At 45.2% G+C, this 22,084-nt stretch overlaps 2 protein-coding genes across 3 annotated transcripts; one reads left to right on the top strand and one right to left on the bottom strand.

The window, feature by feature from the left end:
* The first annotated feature begins 5,111 nt into the window (after positions 1-5,111).
* On the top strand, positions 5,112-10,686 carry LOC119012760 (ankyrin repeat and SOCS box protein 2-like). Its single transcript, XM_037086883.1, has 10 exons — positions 5,112-5,286; positions 5,681-6,163; positions 6,840-6,950; positions 7,025-7,194; positions 7,276-7,431; positions 7,652-7,897; positions 8,369-8,540; positions 8,756-9,332; positions 9,797-9,950; positions 10,465-10,686. Exons 2-10 carry the CDS (start codon positions 5,706-5,708, stop codon positions 10,599-10,601), a joined length of 2,181 nt encoding a protein of 726 aa, XP_036942778.1. The 5' UTR covers positions 5,112-5,286; positions 5,681-5,705; the 3' UTR covers positions 10,602-10,686.
* A 149-nt stretch (positions 10,687-10,835) lies between these two features.
* Positions 10,836-21,962, bottom strand: LOC119012768 (E3 ubiquitin-protein ligase TRIM50-like). 2 transcript variants are annotated; one of them, XM_037086899.1, is made up of 9 exons: positions 20,509-21,962; positions 20,295-20,421; positions 19,976-20,146; positions 18,028-18,123; positions 17,429-17,659; positions 16,777-16,799; positions 16,103-16,233; positions 15,465-15,646; positions 10,836-15,324 (listed from the first exon to the last, which is right to left on the bottom strand). In XM_037086899.1, the coding sequence occupies exons 1-9, from the start codon at positions 20,607-20,609 to the stop codon at positions 14,914-14,916; spliced, it is 1,473 nt and encodes a 490-aa protein (XP_036942794.1). In that variant the 5' UTR covers positions 20,610-21,962; the 3' UTR covers positions 10,836-14,913. The 2 variants fall into 2 exon arrangements, with proteins under 2 accessions (XP_036942794.1, XP_036942793.1); XM_037086898.1 differs by having other exon boundaries at positions 20,295-21,962.
* Between the last annotated feature and the right edge of the window lie 122 nt (positions 21,963-22,084).

Here is a 22,084-nt window from a genome sequence, read left to right as displayed (position 1 = left end):
GGAGGACTGGTTCTGTTCTGGGAGGAGGATTGGTTCTGTTCTGGGAAGAGAACTGGTTCTCAAAGGCATTTCTGGAGGTTAACCCAGAATCAGACGTGTGATTTGTGGAGAGGGCTCAGGAGAGCAGCGCCAGGTGAGTGATTGACGGAGTTGGCACCCGGTTACTAATCACTGTCTCCCTTCATATGCAGTAGTGTGCTGGACAGATGGAGGATGGAGAGATGCACTGGAGAGCAAGATGAGATGGACGAGCCGGGTTCGATCCCCTTGTCTGTATTATTGTGTATGTGGTGTGAGTAATAAAGTAGGCTTAAACCCAGAACTGTGTGCTAGGTGAGTGCAAAGAGAACTCACAGTAGCCTGGAAAAAGCTACACTGGCGCCTAACGTGACTCAGCGAGCCGACGCACAAGATGACAGCAGCAGCAACTTTCGCTGGTGACGGCACTGGGCCAGATGCTGGGGGAGATCGCCACGATGCACTGGCAGCAGTTGGAGGCGCTCTGCATGCAGACTGTTGTCAGTTCCGGACCATCTGGCTGGGGTCCACTGGCTTTCGTTTCATGTTTGGCCAGCAGCTCAAGGACCGCCAGACCTAGCAGCCACAGACGCCCTCACAGTCCACGACAAGGGCCAGCCGCTAGAGGTTCAGCCCCGGCTCCCGCTGCCAGTGGCCCTTTGTCCACATCACGCATTCACTCGGCCCACCCCTTCACCCCGCTCTAATCCTCCTTAAGCTTTATCTCCATCCCAGGTTCCAGCCAGTAATGGTGTAGCTCTTTACCCCCAGGGGGTTCCTCAAGCATCAGGACAGGAGTTCTGGAAGTGCGGGCGGCTTGGACACTTCTATTGGAGTGCCCGCTCATGGAGGTCGGCCAGGTGATCTGGGTCGCTGGCCCTCCCCCGGTCCAGGGGGGGACACACAGAATTCCGGTAATGTTTCATGGTGGTATACATCAGGCAATGGTTGATTTGGCCTGCATGCAGTCTACAAGCCACCAGAACCTGGTTCAACCCAGGGCTTTGGTGGAGGCATCCTTGGCGGATATTAGGTTTGTGCATCGTGATATTCAAAGTTACCCTGCGGTGTCAGTGGAAATTAGACATGGGGGGAAAGAGCATAGCATTAAGGTTGTGGTTAGCTCCCACCTGGCGCACCTTCTAATTTTGGGCACAGATTGGCCTGGGTTTAATAAGTTAGTGGGGCAATGTGTGGAGGTGCATTCATGACCACTGCAAATAGGGAGGAGGAACCAGCGGGGCCTTCGTAGGAGGCTCCGCTGGTTCCCTTGTTACACTCCATGGAAGATTTTTCAGTTGAACAGTCTTGTGATGATACTCTACGCTTTGCCTTGGACCAGGTGATAAGTTTCCCAGTTGGCTCATTATAGCTTAATGGCAGTGCACATGGGCTGTAAAGGCTAATGGCAGATTCCCTTGTCTTCAGGGTTTAAGGACGAGATCACCTTCTCCCCCTGTATGGTTTACACCAACTTGTTATGCTTTCGTTTGGGTTGTGCGGTGCCCCGGCCACCTTCCAGCATCTCACAGACTGCGTGCTGTACCTGCGTGTAGTGTATACAGCCGCTTACTTGGATGATGATCCACAGTGGCAGCTGGGCTGAGCGTATGCAGCAGGTGGCCGTGGTGCTTGAGTCATTCGAGGATCATTCCCAGCTTTGCAAACCTGACCAGCCCCATGACTGACCTCACCCGGAAGGGTTCCTCAAATCGGTCAAGTGGACAGGGCTGTGCCAGCTGCCGTTTGAGAAGGTCAAACAAGCCTTTTGTGGGGAGCTTCTCCTACACACACCTAACTTGTCTCTCCTTTTTCACCTGCAGACCGATGCTTCAAACAGGGGCTGGGGGCGGTTTTGTCTGTATTGTCTGAGCAATAAAAAAGGTTTAAACCCAGAGCTGTGTGTTTGATGTGTATGAAGAGAACTCACGGTGGCTTGGAAAAGGCTACATGATTATACAGAGTTAAAGGTTTCTATTTATAGCTGAGTGGTATGAGCAGTTGTTACGACCATAGAAATGTTCAGATCCGGTCCAAATGTTTGATAAGTTGGTCAAAGTTGAGTCAGTTTGTGTTTTATCCCAGAATCCGTTCTCATGTTTGCTGCAGCAGAGCAGACGATCATCTCTCAGTGTTACTGTTTTGGCTTCAGAATGGAGAGAATAAACACAGCTGACCTGCGAGCCGTCCAGTCAGCACCACTGACCCACGAGCCGTCCAGTCAGCACCACTGACCCACGAGCCGTCCAGTCAGCACCACTGACCTGCGAGCCATCCGCCGTTGTGTTCTCACAGTCAGCAGCCATTCAGCCAAATTTAAAGAGGTCAACCTGGAATCAGCTGCTGCTGTTTACACAGAGCAGTTACTCATTCTGACAACTGCTGCTGAAGGTCTGTCACACCAACTGCTGCTGAAGTCGGATCAAATCTATATAATTGATCAGTTTTATCAAATGTATCAAAAAATATATCAATAATTCCAGACTGACGGTTGTTTGTTTCTCCATCGGATGCAACATGACCGTCTGCAGAGACTCAGACTCAGTGTCAGACTCAGTGTCATACTCAGACTCAGCCTCAGCCTCAGACTCAGACTCAGACTCAGACTCAGATTCAGTCTCAGTCTCAGTCTCAGTCTCAGACTCAGTCTCAGACTCAGTCTCAGACGCAGTCTCAGACTCAGACTCAGACTCAGACTCAGACTCAGTCTCAGACTCAGACTCAGACTCAGACTCAGACTCAGTCTCAGTCTCAGACTCAGACTCAGTGTCAGGCTCAGACTCAGACTCAGTGTCATACTCAGTGTCATACTCAGACTCAGCCTCAGACTCAGCCTCAGACTCAGACTCAGCCTCAGACTCAGACTCAGACTCAGACTCAGACTCAGATTCAGTCTCAGTCTCAGACTCAGACTCAGTCTCAGACTCAGACTCAGTCTCAGACACAGTCTCAGACTCAGACTCAGACTCAGACTCAGTCTCAGACTCAGACTCAGTGTCAGGCTCAGACTCAGACTCAGTCTCAGACTCAGTCTCAGACTCAGTCTCAGTCTCAGACACAGGCTCAGTGTCAGACTCAGTCTCAGTGTTAGTCTCAGACTCAGTCTCAGTCTCAGACACAGGCTCAGTGTCAGACTCAGACTCAGTCTCAGTGTCAGTGTTAGTCTCAGACTCAGTCTCAGACTCAGACTCAGACTCAGACTCAGACCATCTGCAAACAGCACAAACATTTAAAACAACAAACACACAAACAGGTTGTCTGTGTTGTGTTGACGCTGGTTGTTTATGTGAGCAGAGTCACTTCAGAACTAACATTAGCTGCTGTTGCTCGCGTCAGCAGAGCAGAGAGGCCCTGTGACAAGCACTCGAGGACATACAGTCCCTTCATTTAGACACTTAGTCTCAGCCTTCACAGAGAAACCCACAGTCCAGCAGCATTAAACAACGGTAACACATCAAACACAAGTTGGTGTAGAAAACACAGAGACAGAGACAGAGAGACATGGGAACTTCTCTCTTTTCATCTCAACAGAAAACACAATCAAACAATCCATAAAGTGCTGCGTACAAATCCAAACAAGCTAAGTTAGGCTAACAAGCTTCAAGTCTGGACACAGAGAGCAGCAGCAACAACAATAACACAACATTATATATTATAACAACAATAATGACACCACCTGGACACTACAAATAGCAAACATCAGTTACAACCAGAAGCATAAAAGGTTAGATTTAGATTAAATTTAATAAATCAGTTATAACTATGAATATATAATCATGCGAATGTGTAAACAGGTCTGTGATTTAAGATTACTAAAGGTCACAAAACTAATGAAGAGAAAGTTTTTATTAGCTCAGGTCTGACCTCGTCTCCTCACTTTCAGCCAGCAGCTGCATCCGAAAATAACACACACACACACGCACACACGCACACACGCACACACTTAATACACACAGTTTAACTAGGTTTTGGATAAACACTTTATTTTATCAGGTTAGTGGGAAAGAAAGTGAATGACTATTTTAGCTCAGTGTGTAACAGTAACAACCACAATAATAATAATAATAATAATAATAATAATAATAATAATAATAATAATAATAGGTAACAGAACCATGAAATGGATCCTGATCAGATGTTGAACCACCTCAGCTGGCTCCTTTCTCCATGAAGCCTCTCTGTGATCTCATTCTTCAGGTCACTACCCAGAGATCATGACCGCTGGACTGAGGCACTGAGCAGAACCACATCATCTGCCCTCTCAGTCAGTGGGGAGGTCAATCCGTCTGCACTGCGTAACTGTAACAAGTAGACAGTGTAATAAGAATAAAGTGTAATAACGTTATAAAGTGTAATATGTCTAAAGTGTAATAAGGTTATAAAGTGTAACAAGTATAAAGTGTAATAAGTCATAAAATGTAATAAGTATAAAGTGTAATAAGGTTATAACGTGTAATAAGTATAAAATGTAATACGGTTATAAAGTGTAATAAGGTTATAAAGTGTAATAAGTATGAAGTGTTATAAGGTTATAAAGTGTAATATGGTTATAAAGTGTAATAAGGTTATAAAGTGTAATAAGGTTATAAAGTGTTATATGGTTATAAAGTGTAATAAGGTTATAAAGTGTGATAAGGTTATAAAGTGTAATAAGTATAAAGTGTTATATGGTTATAAAGTGTAATAAGTATAAAGTGTAATAAGGTTATAAATTGTAATAAGTATAAAGTGTAATAAGTATAAACTGTAATAAGGTTATAAAGTGTAATAAGTATAAAGTGTAATAAGGTTATAAATTGTAATAAGTATAAAGTGTAATAAGGTTATAAAGTGTAATAAGTATAAAATGTAATAAGGTTATAAAGTGTAATAAGTATATAGATATATGATGTAGAAACAGTCAGTCTTCCCTCGGATGACCTGATTGTTTATGTAGGTCATCAGAGGGAGGCAGTGGCATTGAATTGAGACAGTTTTAAATCCTGTTAAAAACTTCCTGCAGTGTAAGTAAAACACCTCCTCATTATTTAATATTATGATATTATATTATACTATATTATATTATATTGGTTCTGATGAGTGTGCCTGTAACATTAGACTCAGGTCAGTGAGCTCAGGCTGCAGCTCCTTAAAATAAACCTCAAGGACCCGACAACACTCTGCACACTGGGTCATGTGTAGCCGCATTACACACAGACAGACACGCAACACGTGGACGTGGGTTAAGTCAGAGGAAACTGGATTCATAAAGAAATACTGTAAAAACAGGTGAGTATGTTTACTGCTGGCTGGATGAAGTGTTCCTGTTGGTGCTGATACGCTGATAAAGTGTATTTAGATCTGTAAGCAGCTGTTTGTGAGACTGCTGCAGTGAGCTGAGTTAGTTTGTGGTTGATAGTAGTGTAACAGGCAGTCTGCTCAGTACAGCTCATACTCACATCTTCTGGATGGATTGAATCCATCCTGAGTGTTTTTTAGATTGGATGGCTGTCTGATCTGTCTGAGAGGCACACACATACACACACACACACACACACACACACACACACACACACACACACACACACACAGACAACATAATCTAGCAGGCAGTGTGAAGTATTAAATTCTCTACTGATCACAGTTTCTTTAGTCCAGTCTGCTGCTGTTTGTCTACTTTCAGACGTTGAACTCATCACAGCTCCATCATGACGGCAGCACCACTCTCTTCCTCTGGATCAGCAGCTCCCAGCGTGGCCTTCGAGGATTATTCTCTCTACAGTAACCTGAGTGACGATGAGCTGCTTCAGCTCGCCGTCGAGCGCAGTCTGACTGACCTGCACTGTAACACTGCCAACGCCAACACTGTTGCCGCCGCTGCCATGCCTCCTCATCCACCCAACAGTACCGGCCTGAATCCTGCAGCCAGAGACTACAACCAACCACGCCACAGCTCCCACAATCCACCTGCAAACCACAGCTCCCACAATCCACCTGCAAACCACAGCTCCCACAATCCACCTGCAAACCACAGCTCCCACAATCCACCTGCAAACCACAGCTCCCACAATCCACCTGCAAACCACAGCTCCCACAATCCACCTCCAGCAGAGGCAGCTGCACACTACAGTAGTCCGAACCCTCCGAGTGAGAAGCCTCCTGATCCGTACGTCAGTTTTTATTCTCATGTGGTCATGATGATGCTCAGGGTTGAGTTTGAGTGAATCCAGATGTGAGTCCAGAGGAGAAGAGAGTCATTACTGCTGATGAAGGGCTCAACAAGAGTTAATACAGAGACAAACATAATAACAATTATATTAATGATGAGCTTCTCCTACTTCTTGAGCTCACACTGAATTTGAATTTGACAACATGGCAGAGAAGTTAATGAGATCTCAAATCAGGAAGACATTTAGTCAGCCGCATGACAAATCACCATGAAGCCATCAAGAAGGAATGAAAATTACATACATGAAATTAAATAGAGAAATGTGATTAATTTTCTGGAACTAATAATAAATTCTCACCTGTCAGTCCTCAAGCTGTAATACTGAAAAGAGTAGATCAGATCAGATCCAATCAAAGGAAGTGGAAACAGTCCAGGCTGCTCAGACCTCAGATCAGATTTACAGACACAACCGTTTATACAGCTGACTGTCAGGCAAGAAACAAAGAGATCAACTGGATTCAACACAACTACTGCAGATAAATCAAATGTTGACTAAATATACATAAAAAATAAAAAATGGCATTCAACATTTGATAAAAGGACGTGAGGATTCTGAATGTTGTTTACTGCATGCACATCCCGCTCTCTTTTCTGATCGGCCGTCTTCTTGCAGAAAGACCTTTGATGGGACAATCAGTCGCTTCATGACAGGTTCTGGGAAGAGGATGATTGCCTATCGGAAACATGATGGCAATCTGGTCCACATCCGTCCAGAACCACAAGAGTGAGTCTAGTTCTGTTCATAAACATCCCGGTGAGACAGGTGATAGAGATGGCTGATGGGTATTTTCCCTGCAGGGAGGAGGAGCCTCTGTTCAAAGCTATCCGTGTTGGTGATGTAGGAGCTGTGAGAACGTTACTGATGGTTCCTGGAACAAACCTGATGCTGCCGAGTAAACCAGGCTGGCTCGCCATTCATGAGGCGGCGTGGTACGGCCAAGACACCTGTCTGACAGTGCTGCTGTCAGGTAGACACACACACACACACACACACACACACACACACAGACATCACAGAGACATCACAGTTTCTCTGTTTCTGATCTCAGCTCAGCCAGGTATAATCAACAAGCGAACGGCGCATGGTGAGACGGCGCTGCTGCTCGCCGTCAGCAGTGTCCAACTGCGATGCATTCAGGTGCTTCTGGAAAGGGGAGCGGACACCAACATCTCAAGCCATGATCGAGACACTCCACTCTACAAAGGTACAACTGACAGGAAGTGAGGTCAGTGTCACCTTGTGAATCTACATCCTACGCTGGGTTTACTGAAGGAGGAAAGGTGTCTGTCATTAAACTCTGGACGCTAACAGGAGCTGTGGATCATGATCATCTTTAGGGCTTTAGTACTGTTATTCAAAAATGATACAGTTAAATAAACTCTGTATTTCCTTTAATCGCTGACCCCTGTTTTCTTCTTCTGCAGCCTGTGAGAGGAACAATCCTGCGATGGTGGCGCTGTTGTTGAACCACGGTGTGACGGTGAACACTCACTGTGTTCTGGGTTGGACGGCTTTGCAGGAAGCTGTGTGTCAGAACAACGTGGAGATCTGCGAGATGCTGCTGAAGGCCGGAGCCAAGCACAGCCTGACTAACGTTTACGGCATCTCACCGCTGTTTAGTGCTGCTCAGATCGGCCAGATTGCTGTGCTGCGTTTCCTCATCAAACACGGTTCATCTTATCTTTCTGCTGTTTTATTCATTTGTTTTATGTATTTGGTTATGTGAGTCCCGTGAGACAACTGAGACAACTTCCTGTCAATCTCTGAATCTTATTGGCTACACTGAACTTTGGCTGTTAGGACAGAAAATCACAGGGACGTCTTTACATCATACAGGACCTGAGTTTAGTCTGTGGTCCCTCTGGTGGAGGACCAGGTGAAGGTCCAGAGTTCCTTCAAAAGGTTCTTATTCCTGTGGTGGTCACACTGTACTAACACACACACACACACACACACACACACACACACACACAGTACACAGTGACATCGCTGCAGGGAACCGCAGACACAAGGTTTTCCTCCCACATACTGTCACTCCTCCACCTGTCTCCCTGACTCCTCCACCTGTCTCCCTGACTCCTCCACCTGTCTCCCTGACTCCTCCACCTGTCTCCCTGACTCCTCCACCTGTCTCCCTGCAGGTGCAGATGTGAACAGTGAGGCAGCGGATGGAGCCACCGCTCTGTATGAAGCTGCTAAAAATGGCCACGAGGAGGTGGTGGAGCTCCTCCTCTCTCAGAAAGCTGATCCCAACAAACCTGGAAAGACGGGCTTGTTACCACTTCACATCGCCGCCCAAAGAGGAAGTAACACGTAGGCGCACTGTCAAATTTATTTTACATGAGAAGCTCATTGTTGTAGATAACCTGTCAACAGTTCACACTGAATGAAGCTGTGGTCCAGTTTAATGACAGATGTTGATCACAGTAACACCAGAACTGAACGCTATGGGTTTCATTTCATCTGTGTGAAGAAGTTAAGTGACTGATTTTGTCTGATCTAAGTCCTGTGATGTTTCTTCTCTCCAGCATTGTGTCCATGTTGATCCAGGCCACCAGTAAGGCCAGAGTCCGGCGGGCCGGCATCAGCCCACTGCACCTTGCTGCTGAGTGCAACCGTAACGATGTCATGGAGGCTCTGATCGAGGCGGGCTTCGATGTCAATGACCAGCTGTCTAAAGAGCGGTCAAAGCTGTACGAGGACCGCCGCAGCACGGCGCTCTACTTCTCCGTCATCAACAACAACATTGATGCTGTGCAGATGCTGCTAGCGGCTGGCGCCGACCCAAACCTGGACCTGTTCAGGCCTCTGATGGTGGCGGCACGACAAGGCTGCATCCAGACCGTCACTCTGCTGGTGGAACACGGGGCCGACATCAACGCCAGCATCCCCACGCACCCCACCACCTTCCCCGCCGTCTACATGTTCTGTATGAAGTACCTGCCCATGTTCAAGTACCTGCTGGACCAGGGAGGCTGCGCACACACTTGCTTCGACTGTTTCTACGGCAGCCAACCTCATCCACCAATCAAAACCACCCGTTCAGAAAGGGGTGTTTATTTCGACAGTGACCATCAAAATACACCTCAGACGAGAGGCGTTCAGGTGAGACAAGTCTGTTTAAGACTGTCAGCAAAGAAGGTTTCAGCTGAACGCCAGTTTATTTCATGATCAGAGAGCAGGTGTGTATGTCACCTCGGTGACTGATAGATAGTTCTGTGTTTAATGATTCTGTGATTGATTGGCAGTTCTGTGATTGATAGATAGTTCTGTGATTGACAGGTTCTGTGATTGATTTGGCATCGCTATGATTGATCGATAGTTTTCTGTGACTGATTGTTAGTTCTGTGATTGACAGTTCTTTGATTGACTGATATATCTGTGATTGATGTTTCTGTGATTACTTGATATTTTTTGGACAATGTTTGACAATGTTTGACTACCTGTATGTGATTGATCAACAGTTTTATGAATTGTTGACAGTTCTGGACTAATTTATATTTCTGTGATTGATTGACAGCTCTGTGTTGGACAGTTCTTTAATTGTCTGTTCTGTGATTGACTGACAGTTCTGTGAGATGATATCGGCCCCCAGTATCAGTCGGTGGGCGGGGCCAATCATTGACATCCTATTGGACTACGTTGGTCATGTGACTCTCTGCTCCAGACTGATGGAACACCTGAACAGTTACTCTGACTGGAGTGTCATCAAAGACAAAGCAGGTGAGTAATGATCAATAACAAATCTATAATTGATGGGGTGCTTCAGTGGTGTTACTGGTTTGTCTGAAAGAGGAGTAAACTGAAATGACCGTCTTTGACCAGAAGTGGACTAAGACTTTACTTATCACCCACCTACAATGCTGTACTGAGTTCTCTCACCAGGCAGCTTAACATCATTGACACCTGGGCTTACCTGGACTTAGCAACTACATTACAGCTGGTTGGGTCAGTGATACAAGGACACTCGCACACTCTGTAAGGACACTCCCACACTCTGTAAGGACACTCCCACACTCTGTAAGGACACTCCCACACTCTGTAAGGACACTCCCACACAGGGTTTAAAAGCCTGCCACTCCTCCAGTTATTTAAAACTGAAGAAGGCTCTTGGATGAGACATGGAAGGTCTCCAACAAAAGTTGCCTATGATACAGCACTTAGAATTACCATGACCTGAGAACATTCACAAACATAGTTTCCCAGTGATGTAACTGGTTTCTCTGGCTTCCTTTAGCACCTCCCCGGTCGCTGCTGCAGCTCTGCAGGATGCAGATTGTGCAGTGTGTTCAACATCGACATCTGAAGAGGTTGCCACTGCCTGGAGGTCTGATCCGCTTCCTGAAACATCAGGAGGCTCCTTTGGACGACTGAACGACTGCTTGTTCAGTCTAAACTTGTCAGTCGATTGTTTGGCCTCTGGTGTTGCTGGTGCAGCTTTCTAAAAATCTTTATTAAGCAATGTGACACAAGACAAGTAAGAGACAGAGTGGAATTGGAGACAATAAGACAAGACAAAACGAGACAATTAAACAAAACAAGCAAAAACAAATACAAGTATATATAAGTACATATTGTTGTATGTATATTGGGGATGATGAAAGGTGGTGTGTGTGTGTGTGTGTGTGTGTGTGTGTGTGTGTGTGTGTGTGTGTGTGTGTGTGAAAGAAGGTGAGAGAGAAGAAAAGAACAAATAAATCTATTCTTCATCCTACCTCTGCTCAGGAGGCAGGATGGGTAAACAGAGGGGGGATTTAGGAAAAAACAAATATGTGATAGATTTCCTTTCCAGTGCAGGACAGTGGATTCAAACGATGAGAATATAATGGTCTAAGAGCAATCAACCAGCTTTTGGAGGGCAGTGAAATAAAGTAATTTTAACCCTCCCAATTATGAATTCAATTTGCACATCCCCCAGAAGATCTACAATGATACAATGCCTACAAATAAGGCACAACATCCAAACCCCCACAGAGCGGGATAAGATCATAAGAGACATGGCAGAAAATACCTTCAGTGTAAAAGAACAATGGGACCTAGAACTCAATGTGACGGCTGAAGACAGGACCTGGGAGGACATGTGTATGAGTAGTCACAAAGGTATCACCTGTAATGTATGGAAGGAATTTGATTGGAAGACCAGGGGTAATTTCAACATTTTATAAAGATTCAGTGTCTCCACTTTGTTGGAGGAATTGTGGGATGACAGGTGACCATTCACATGTCTTCTGGGACTGTCCAGTGTTACAGGGATGTTGGCAGGATATAAAAGAGAAGAGTGAAAAGATAATGAACACCACTCCAATCGCTCCCATGTTGTTTGTGCTCGGAGTACCTCGAAGAAATGCAATGGGAAACAAACAAGGTGTGAACTGTGTACTCTGAAACACGTCTCTTTAACGGGGCAGAATGGGCATTTTTCTACAAAGATGGACTCCAGTTATGTTAAGCATGTCACCAGGTGCTCTTTGAAATGGTAAATAGAATGTGAAGCCCTTTGTTAAGGCGTTTGATGTTCTGTGTTATTGTCAGTGAAATTTAAAGACAGCTAAAACAACATAGTTATGGATGTCATTGTGGAGTTAATTGTTCTTATTTTGATTCCATGTTTGTTTGTATGTATGTATGTTTTCAGTAAGTGTATATGTAAGTTATTAATGGTTTCCAGGCAAACTGGGTTAATAGATATAAAGTAAAATGTAATGTGATTCAATTAAAGGATTAGCCCTCTAAAAACTGAGCGAGTGGTGACCAGATGGCGACGGTTATATTGCAGTGTACTGGATGCAGGTTTCTGCAGAGATGTGATCCATTAGTAAGTTAATCCAGTGTGTAATGTTTGTATTGTTCTTTGATTTCTAGTTCAGGAGGATAGTTCCCTTGGCGACAGTGAGGGCTGCGAGGAGAAGTTTACTGATAAACACAGTGATGGGTGTAAGAGGATGTGACAGCGCAGGAAGGCAGAAAGTGACTCTGAGACTCTGTGACTTTGTTCCAAAATCGTTGAATGGTTGTGCAGTGCCAGAAAGTGTGAATGTATCTATCAGGGTTGTTTTGAGTGCAGTTTGTACAATTTTCTATTGTGAATCCAATTTAAAATGTGTTGTGTCCAATGAGGTGAGTTCTGTGGAGTATCTTGTATTGTATTAGTCATAGATTTGGTGTCAGAAGTTGGCATTGTGAATGACTGACAGGCCAATTTCCCAGTGATGTTAATTGCCTCTGCAGTTGAGGGGGTAGATCTAAGTCGAAAGCCATTCTGTTACATGTGGTTTGGATCCATGATTTGAGTTGTGCGTAATCAAGAAATTGATTGCTCCTGATGTCATACTCCAGGACCAGGTGGTGGAATGTAACCAGTGTGTGTTTTGTTTTCTCTGACCAAGTGTAGAAACTAAGTGCTGTATTGGAGGCAACTGGATCTGTTTGCTGAAGATGTTTCACCCTTCATCTAAGAGGCTTCATCAGTTCTAACTAACTGAAGTTGCAGGCTTTTAAACTCTGTATGGGAATGTCCTTGCACAGAGTGGGAGTGTCCTTACAGAGTCATTTAGGACACGTGTGACCTCTGAGTTTTAGAATCGTTGGGCCTCCTGTTGACTTAACTAGCCTTCATATGTGTTACAAGGCTAGGTGAGCCCAGGTGTGATTGTTTCTTGTTGATCAGACTTAGTGCTGCAAGTCCTCCTTGTGTTTTTTTTTTTTTTGTAGAGTTGTTCATTTGATTCCTGATGTACCGTTTTTTCCAATAGAATGTAGTGAACATTGAGTCTGGAGATTTGAACCAGCAGAGGGGGTCATGATGGTTTTGAGAAGTGAGAGGGAGGTGAGACTGAACAGCTCTGACGTCCTTGGGAGATATTAATTCCCAGATATGTGATGTGATTTGTGCATGAAGGGACGGGTGATGTGTGGGCAGCTGTATCCCAGCTGTTCCTGTGCAGTGGAGGAATAGAGGATTTTTGCCAGTTTATGGAGTAATTATAGATGTTGCAGTAAGTTTCAATGAGTTCCGTAGTTTCTCGTAGAGGTCAATGAGGGTTTTGAAGGAAGAGCAATATGTCTTCTGCATGAAGACGGATTTTATGATGCATGTTTGGTGTCTGGATTCCTTTGATGTGTTCTGATGAATGTCTGCAGCTGTTGGTTGGATGAAGATGTTGAAGATGAAGGGAGACAGTGGGCATCATTGCCTCAAAGCAGTGCCACACTTTTGCATTGTGTGGATGAGAAATGGGCAGTTTCTTCTGTGGAGGGACGAGAATGTTGCTGTTTGTTGTAGAGATTTAAATTAAAAAGTCTAGTGTTACTGGATGGATGTCTACTTGGATGAAGCTGGTCACAGCAGATTACGGATGAAATCATTCTTTCTATTCTATAAGCGAGTGTTTGACTTATGACTTTGATGTCCACACTGATTAGAGAAATCAGGCAGTATCTCAATGGTTGTGTGGGACCTTTGTTTGGTTTTAGAAGCAATAAGATTGTTGCTATATTCATGTTTGCTGCCTTTCTTGAATTTTGTTTTATTTCAGTTAAAAGTCTTTTGAATGGAGCTAAAATCGACCAGGTGTTTATGGACCTCAGCAGGGAGCAGTCAGGTCCTGGTGCTCTGTTGTCGAGGATGAGTTTGAGGGCAGTGTAAAGTTTGGTTACTGTTACTGGTGTGTCAGTAAAGTCATTTAGCTTCCTACTGAATTGCAGTAAATGAATGCTGTAAAGAAATGAGTGGATGTCCTCTCGATATGGGCTGTTTTCAGTTTGCATAAAAATCTCAGCATCTGCTGAGGCCGTAAAGAGGGAGATTCTCCTTGACTGATTTTCAAAGTATTTACCAGATTTGTTGTTCGAGTGGAAACTGCTTTTCCTGTTGGTGACGACTTTGAGAATCTTTGTCTCTAGAGAGGATACCCACTCCTTTTTAATGAAGCTGTCAACATCTGGATCTTTGTACAGGCTGACTCGAATCCAGGTGAATTTTACGGGCCATCCCAGTGATTGTGATTAATACTTCACACACTGACTGTGCAGGTTTATCAGACATTAACATTTAAACTCGAAGTACTAATGACTTGTTGAGGATTACATCTCCTTGAAACTTTTGAATATTCATAGTGAAAATATGAAAAAATTAAAGATGTTTTCTCTACTCCTGAATCATTTAATATATTTTTCAGATATAATTTTTCATACTATTGGCTGAAGTATCACATCCAGTGGTTAGACTTAATAAGCAGATATTTGTACTGTATTCACCTTTTATGACATCGACTGAGTTTTTCATTAGAAAGTTGTGATTGATTTTGGTTTGTTACACATCAGATGATGTCATCATGTTCTCTCTGTTCCTCAGATCAATACTTCTGTATTACTAAATACTGACAATATTTTGTGAGCACTGAAAGACATTTGTGTGAAGTCGTTTATATAAATCATGAAATACATGCGTGAATATTTCTGTGTGCTTTCATTCATGTTGAGACGCTGTGATGTGTTCAAGAACACAAGTATTACAACAGAGAACTATAATACACACTTAGGATATGTATACAGCAGGGTAATGAAGTACACAGCAGGGTAATGAAGTACACAGCAGGGTAATGAAGTATACAGCAGGGTAATGAAGTATACAGCAGGATAATGAAGTACACAGCAGGGTAATGAAACGTAATCTAAAGCAGGACTGTCACTTGTCATGTGTCTTGGCTGGGGGGAGGGGGAGGAGATGCTCCCTATAAGGCTGGGGGAGGACCAGGGGTTGTCTGTTGCCACCTCGGTCATGCCAGCAGACGTCCAGCAGGGGGTAGACTTTCCCCTGGACCTCCAGTCTGAAGCTGTAGATGAAGCCCAGCTCGTCAGGACTGTCGGTGTTATAGAAGGTCAGGTTTCTGCCTTCATAGTCCAGGAAGAGTCCCACCCTGCGGGGAGGACACACCACCGGCAGGACAACCCTGGGGGACGTGAAGGCTTCATAGACTCCATCCTTCAGGCCAATCAACCACACTCCGCACTCTGGATTCTTCACCAGCTTGGCCTTACAATTGGTCGTTCCTTTGATCAACCCCAGACGCCATTTAGGTTTGTCACCCACCTCCACCTGGACGGTAAACATCAGAAACACAACAGCTGTACGTTTAAACACATGATATAAAAACAAAGTTAACCAATGTTATTTAGTTATTTATTTAATAATTATTTTGTTTATATAATGGTTCCCTACAGATGAGCAATGTCTACCTCCCAGTAATGTTTTCCAGAGGAGAACCCGCGGTCGGCGAGGACGCAGTAGCTGTAACTGAACCTCTCTGGATTATCAGGAAGCCTCCGCAGCAGAGCCCCGCAGGACACCACCGTGTCCCCACGACGGAGCTCCAACATCGGGTGGGCAGTCTGAGGATCCAGCTTCAACAGCTGTGGAGCTGGAGGAACCAAAGAGACAGGCAGGTGAGCAGACAGACAGGTGAACAGACAGACAGGTGAGCAGACAGACAGGTGAACAGACAGACAGGTGAGCAGACAGACAGGTGAGCAGTACAGGCAGGTGAGCAGACAGACAGGTGAGCAGACAGACAGGTGAGCAGTACAGGCAGGTGAGCAGACAGACAGGTGAGCAGTACAGGCAGGTGAGCAGACAGACAGGTGAGCAGTACAGGCAGGTGAGCAGTACAGGCAGGTGAGCAGACAGACAGGTGAACAGACAGACAGGTGAGCAGTACAGGCAGGTGAGCAGTACAGGCAGGTGAGCAGTACAGGCAGGTGAGCAGTACAGACAGGTGAGCAGTACAGGCAGGTGAGCAGACAGACAGGTGAGCAGACAGACAGGTGAGCAGTACAGGCAGGTGAGCAGACAGACAGGTGAGCAGACAGACAGGTACCTGGCAAGACTTTTCTCTGTAACCGTTTCCAGACCGTCAGTTTGATGTTGTTGTGGTTGAAACCTGGTTTAAAGTTCAGTGAGATGAAAGTTCTCTCCTCCTTCTGCTGGAGCTCCTGAATCTCCCTGAACCTGAGGAGGAGGAGAGAGGCAGGAGAGGGAGGAGGAGGAGAGGGGGAGGAGAGAGAGGAGGAGAGAGGAGGAGAGAGGAGGGGGAGAGAGGGAGGAGAGAGAGGAGGAGAGAGAGGAGGGGGAGAGGGGGAGGAGAGAGAGGTGGGGGAGAGGGGGAGGAGAGAGAGGAGGAGAGAGAGGAGGGGGAGAGAGGGAGGAGAGAGAGGTGGCGGGGGAGGAGGAGAGAGGAGGAGAGAGAGGAGGGGGAGTGGGGGAGGAGAGAGAGGAGGGGGAGAGAGGGAGGAGAGAGAGGTGGAGGGGGAGGAGGAGAGAGGAGGAGCGAGAGGAGGGGGAGAGGGGGAGGAGAGAGAGGAGGAGAGAGAGGAGGGGGAGAGAGGGAGGAGAGAGAGGTGGAGGGGGAGGAGAGAGAGGAGGAGAGAGAGGAGGGGGAGAGAGGGAGGAGGAGAGGAGGAGGAGAGAGGGAGGAGGAGAGGAGGAGGGGTGAAAATGTTGTTTGCTTTAGGTTTAACTAATAATTGACTTAATTGCTGACATGTCTGTTACCTTGGAGCAATTGAACCATATTTCTGTAAACAGAAGAGGAAAATTATCAGGGAAATTAATCAGAGCGACTCAGTTAAGTTCCTATTTGTCTAAAACTTAATTTTTCTATGATCGATCAACTTTCAGATAAATGATTCTCTCTGTTGATCAATAAGGCAAAAATAAAAAGATATTGGATTCAGTCATCTGATTTGTAAAAAAAAATGAAAAAAATAAAATCAGCCGAGTCTCAAAAACTGACGATTTGAACTAAAACGACAAAAAGAAAAGTAAAAGTGATGGTTATTGTTCAACACCTGTGTCTGTGATCAGCGACAGACTGACATGATGAAGACTGACATGATGAAGACTGACATGATGAAAACTAACATGATGAAGACTAACATGATGAAGACTGACATGATGAAGACTGACATGATGAAGACTAACATGATGAAGACTGACATGATGAAGACTGACATGATGAAGACTGACATGATGAAGACTGACATGATGAAGACTGACATGATGAAAACTAACATGATGAAGACTAACATGATGAAGACTGACATGATGAAGACTGACATGATGAAGACTAACATGATGAAGACTGACATGATGAAGACTGACATGATGAAGACTGACATGATGAAGACTAACAGGATAACAGTACCATGATGAAGCCAAGGTGTTCCTCATTGCTCAGGTCCTGCAGGGTGTTCTGGGCTTCCTGCAGCTGGTTCAGGTTTTGGTTTAACTGGTCCGCCTGGTTCTGGAGGGATGAAATGAGGACAGCAGCTGACGTCTCCACCTGCTGCATGAAGCCCGCCTCCTCCACCTCCAGGCAGCGCCGTAGTTCACCAAACTCCTTCCTCACCACCCACTTCAGCACGTCAGACTCATTCTGATTGGACAGAGTCACAAGTTCATTTTGAACGCAGGTGTTGAATCTTCTGAGACTCATACAGGTCGACTGCAGCTCAGGGTTCACAGAGAGTCCCTGATGTCTTTCTGTGGTTTTTCTATGTGAAATATATAATTTGTCAGTCTTGTGGTACCACGACTCAGATGAAAGATAAACACGATGATCGTTAATGTTGTGTAGAGAAAGATGATGCTCAAACTGTTTACACTCTCTTACTGACGCTTTAAACCACAACACCATCTACCAAAACACAGGTTTGTTTATGGTTCCTTCAGTCGTGAGGAACAAATTGATTAAGTACATCATACGATTGATTGTGAATGAACTGATTATTGATGATCACCCACAGTGATCCTGGATTTGTTGTACGTCATTTTACAGATCTGATCTTCCAGTTTACGTTTCTGATGCTGGAACTCCGTCATCAAACAGGAAATGTCCTCCTGAGAGACACAGACAAGTAAATCACATCAGTGCTGATGAATCAGAGAATTAAAAGCAGAATAATAAATAACAACCAACACTGTCAAACTTTATTCTCAAATTCCATCCAAACATTTCCTGCCACCACTTTTCAACATTAAAGAGCAGGGGTTTCTTCTGAGCCCCTCAACATGGCCTTGATCAAGACAACCTGACAAACAGACCAGACCCAAAGACCAGGACCACAGCTGAGGACCGGAACAGAGACCAGAACCACAGCTGAGGACCAGAACAGAGACCAGGACCACAGCTGAGGACCGGAACAGAGACCAGAACCACAGCTGAGGACCAGAACAGAGACCAGGACCACAGCTGAGGACCGGAACAGAGACCAGAACCACAGCTGAGGACCAGAACAGAGACCAGGACCACAGCCGAGGACCGGAACAGAGACCAGAACCACAGCTGAGGACCAGAACAGAGACCAGAACCACAGCCGAGGACCGGAACAGAGACCAGGACCACAGCTGAGGACCGGAACAGAGACCAGGACCACAGCTGAGGACCGGAACAGAGACCAGAACCACAGCTGAGGACTAGAACAGAGACCAGGACCACAGCTGAGGACCGGAACAGAGACCAGGACCACAGCTGAGGACCATAACAGAGACCAGGACCACAGCTGAGGACTGGAAGAGGGACAATGACGTCAGTTGAGGACTGAAGCAAAGACTAGGACAACAGTCCAGAATCTGTGCAGAGTCCAGGACCACAGCTGGTCCACGACTGAGTCCACATCAGTCCACCTCTTGGATCATCTGACCCTTGTGGTGACCCTACAAAATACCTCGGAGGTCACAGTCATAAAACCTCTCCACAAAACACATGGAGGCTGGACAGAGAAGCTCCAATAACCCCTCCAGGATCCCTGTAAGAGTAAAATACTGGTCAGCTGATCCAGGACCAGGGCAGAAACCAGAGGATCATCAGTCAGTCCACAGGTTCTGTCCTCGATCTCCATGAGACCCTGAATGAACCAACACAGTCGAACAATGCTCAGGTCTTAGGCTGGACCTCATCCACACCAGGTATCACTGCAGAGTGTTTCAACTAGCTCAGAATCCTCCACCAGCAAACTGGACTCATCTTCCAGTTCTGTCTTCTCCACTGAGGACATGTCCACCTGGTTCAGAACTTAACCAACATGATCCCCAGAAGCCTAATAACAAAGCACCACTCATGTTCATATCAGGTTCCTCAGGTCCCTCCATCATGAAACTTAAAGTTTTGTTCAACCTTAGTGGATAAAACACTGAACCGACACTCTGGTGAAGCTACCAAGCCGGGACGGGACCCTGCTGGTGGTGGACTGACAGGTTTTTCAGTTGTGTCCAACTTGATGATCCCACAGCTACAAAGACAACTTTCTTTAACTGACTGTTTGTAGGCTGGGCCCAACATGGCCCTCAAGGTCAAACAGGAAGTATACACTATATATCCGAGGGCAGAGGACAGGCTGACGCTCACACTGGTCTGCCCCGGCCCCTGAGCAAGAAACTGTTTATGAAAACACTGTGACCTTATTGTGGTTAAACTGCAAACACCAAGGTGATATTTGCTTTGTGTGAAACAATAAACTGTTAATCTGACATTCAGCTGCTTATCTACACAAAGTCAACAAAACCAATCTGTTCCAGGTTTAACTTTAACCGTCAGCCAATGAAAAGTCTGTTGTCAGACTACAGATCGAAAGTTTACACTCAGCACAACAACATCAAATTCATGATAAACAATCATCAGAATGTTGTTTGTACATTAACTATCATTCCTCATATAAGGCTGTAGACGGAGCTCACAGGTGAGATTTACTACCTTCATGTGGCTGTAGACGGAGCTCACAGGTGTGATTTTGTGTCCTCTGTGATCACCGATGCTTCCACAGAGGCCACAGATCACCTTCCTCTCCTCCTCGCAGTAAAGGCTGAGCGGGTTGTGATGCTGAGGGCACAACTCCGGCTGAGCCCCACCTGAAACACTCACCTCCTGTCAGAATGAAGAAGATGGTGTGATGATAAAATATTGGTAAAGTTTGATGTTTTATTTACATTAGATGAAGTTTTTTTTATTCTAAATTCTTTAGATCTGTATTCACAAGCTGTTTGAAAGGTGAACTGGTCTCAGCTGTTCTTACCTGCAGAACCTCAATGATTCGAGCCAAGCTGACGTTGGGAGGAGGACTGTCTCCGTCTACAGAGCAGCGACACACAGGACACTGCAGCTGACCAAGCAGGTCCATCGTCATGGAGCGTACACAACACCTGGACAGGTGAGGACAGGTGAGGACGAGACACATGAGGAAAGGACAGGTAGGGACAGGAAGGTTGTGTCCTATCCATTTCTCATACTTGCAGTAGGAGTGTCCACACTGTAGCATCAGAGGTTCAGTGAAGACATCTAGACAGACAGGACATCTGAGCTGCTCCTCCAGACTCTGACGACGCTCCATGTCCTGACCGATCCCTGACACCTGGAGCAGGACTGACTGGACCAGCACCAGCACCACAGGGATCAGTAAAATCCAACAAAACAAATACCCTTAAAAATGTTCAAACAATATAACAACAAAAAATCCCACAACAAATCAAACAAAAACTCAAACTTTGAGATCTGACCGGATCAGCACCAGAACAAACTGGCCTTAAATGAAATTACCATGAGTCCGGTTGGGTGGACTGATGTTAGCTTGTGTTCCTGACTCTATTTAAAGACCGAAGGTTTGTTTGTTTCATCTCTGATATGGTTGGATGGACAGACGGACTGGGCGGGTCCAGACGCTGAGGTGGGTCGTTTATGTTTCAATATTTTGTGAATTGATCTGAAGAGGCACCAAACTATTTTACAAGTATTTAGCAGAAAATAAACATTGTCTTAAAAAACTAAATATGTAGAGAATCTGTGTAGAAGTAGCAGTTGTATTAATCTGAACAGTGGTAGTAACAGTTTTAGGCTGCCATCTGATCATCAGGAGCATTTTGGGGTTCAGTAGCTCACTGAAGCTCTGAAGTACCGAGATTCAAATCAGCTCCCTTCTGATTTCTGGACGACCTACTCTACCTCCTGAGATACAGCCGCCCCGTAAGTATACTGACTGTTGTTAATATTTTCTAACTGTGTCAGTTTGAACAGCAGTGTTTGTATTCCTGAAAGTTTCTGATAAACTGAAACCTGAATGTCACCTTCCTGTTAGAAACTAACGTCTCCACAGTCACAGAGATGTCAGCTGCTCTGTTAAAACTAAACCCAGTCATCCGCCCCACACCAACACATGGCACAGCATTTTTAAGTAGTTTGGAGTCTCACAATAATGTTTTTAAAAAAGTTTTGTTGGCCAAAATTACAGTATTTCTTTTCATCTTTCCTGTTTCATTGTATGTAGTGCAGAGATCAGGGGTGAATTCATAAAGAACCATCACAACATCACAACACTGTTCTTGGTCTGGTGCTACTGTTTAGCCCTCTGCTAACTTGAATGAGGATACAGTTATTAAAGTGTGCAGCTCTTCTAGAGTTCAAATGTTATCAGACTGAATGGATCCAATTCTGACTTGGCTCCAAAATATTAATTCACAGTTTTACAGTAGCGTCGTTCCCGCTCTCAGCTTAATGTAAAGCTGCTGGTCCTGATAACATCTCCAGTTATTATTAAAACCAGGAGCCAATCAGCTCGCTGATGTTATTAATGACATTTTAAACAGGTCATTTTGACAGCACTGTTCTCTATTACAGAGATAAGGCAACCAATTCATAGTATTCTAACAGGCTGCAGGTGACTAAGTTGTTTGTTTCTTGATGAAATGATCAAATAAATAAAAGTCCCGCTTTACTTTCCATGTGTTACATGTGATCATCAGGACAAACATCACCTGCAGCCAGCAGACCTGCTGAGACCCGCTGATGCTGCCTGAGGACGCACTGATGCTG

The sequence above is a fragment of the Acanthopagrus latus genome, chromosome 22 (assembly GCF_904848185.1).
Source record: "Acanthopagrus latus isolate v.2019 chromosome 22, fAcaLat1.1, whole genome shotgun sequence".
Classification (NCBI taxonomy): domain Eukaryota; kingdom Metazoa; phylum Chordata; class Actinopteri; order Spariformes; family Sparidae; genus Acanthopagrus; species Acanthopagrus latus.
This window is presented reverse-complemented; position numbering and strand designations above follow the sequence as displayed.

Coding starts and splice junctions, on each gene's coding strand:
- LOC119012760 (XM_037086883.1), top strand. CDS start 5,706: ATGACGGCAGCACCACTCTCTTCCTCTGGATCAGCAGCTCCCAGCGTG. Junction 6,164..6,839: donor AGTGAGAAGCCTCCTGATCC/GTACGTCAGTTT, acceptor GTCTTCTTGCAG/AAAGACCTTTGATGGGACAA. Junction 8,541..8,755: donor GCCCAAAGAGGAAGTAACAC/GTAGGCGCACTG, acceptor TCTTCTCTCCAG/CATTGTGTCCATGTTGATCC.
- LOC119012768 (XM_037086898.1), bottom strand. CDS start 20,609: ATGGAGCGTCGTCAGAGTCTGGAGGAGCAGCTCAGATGTCCTGTCTGT. Junction 18,124..19,975: donor CCGTCTACAGCCACATGAAG/GTAGTAAATCTC, acceptor TGTGTCTCTCAG/GAGGACATTTCCTGTTTGAT. Junction 15,647..16,102: donor ACAGAGAAAAGTCTTGCCAG/GTACCTGTCTGT, acceptor TGGTTCCTCCAG/CTCCACAGCTGTTGAAGCTG.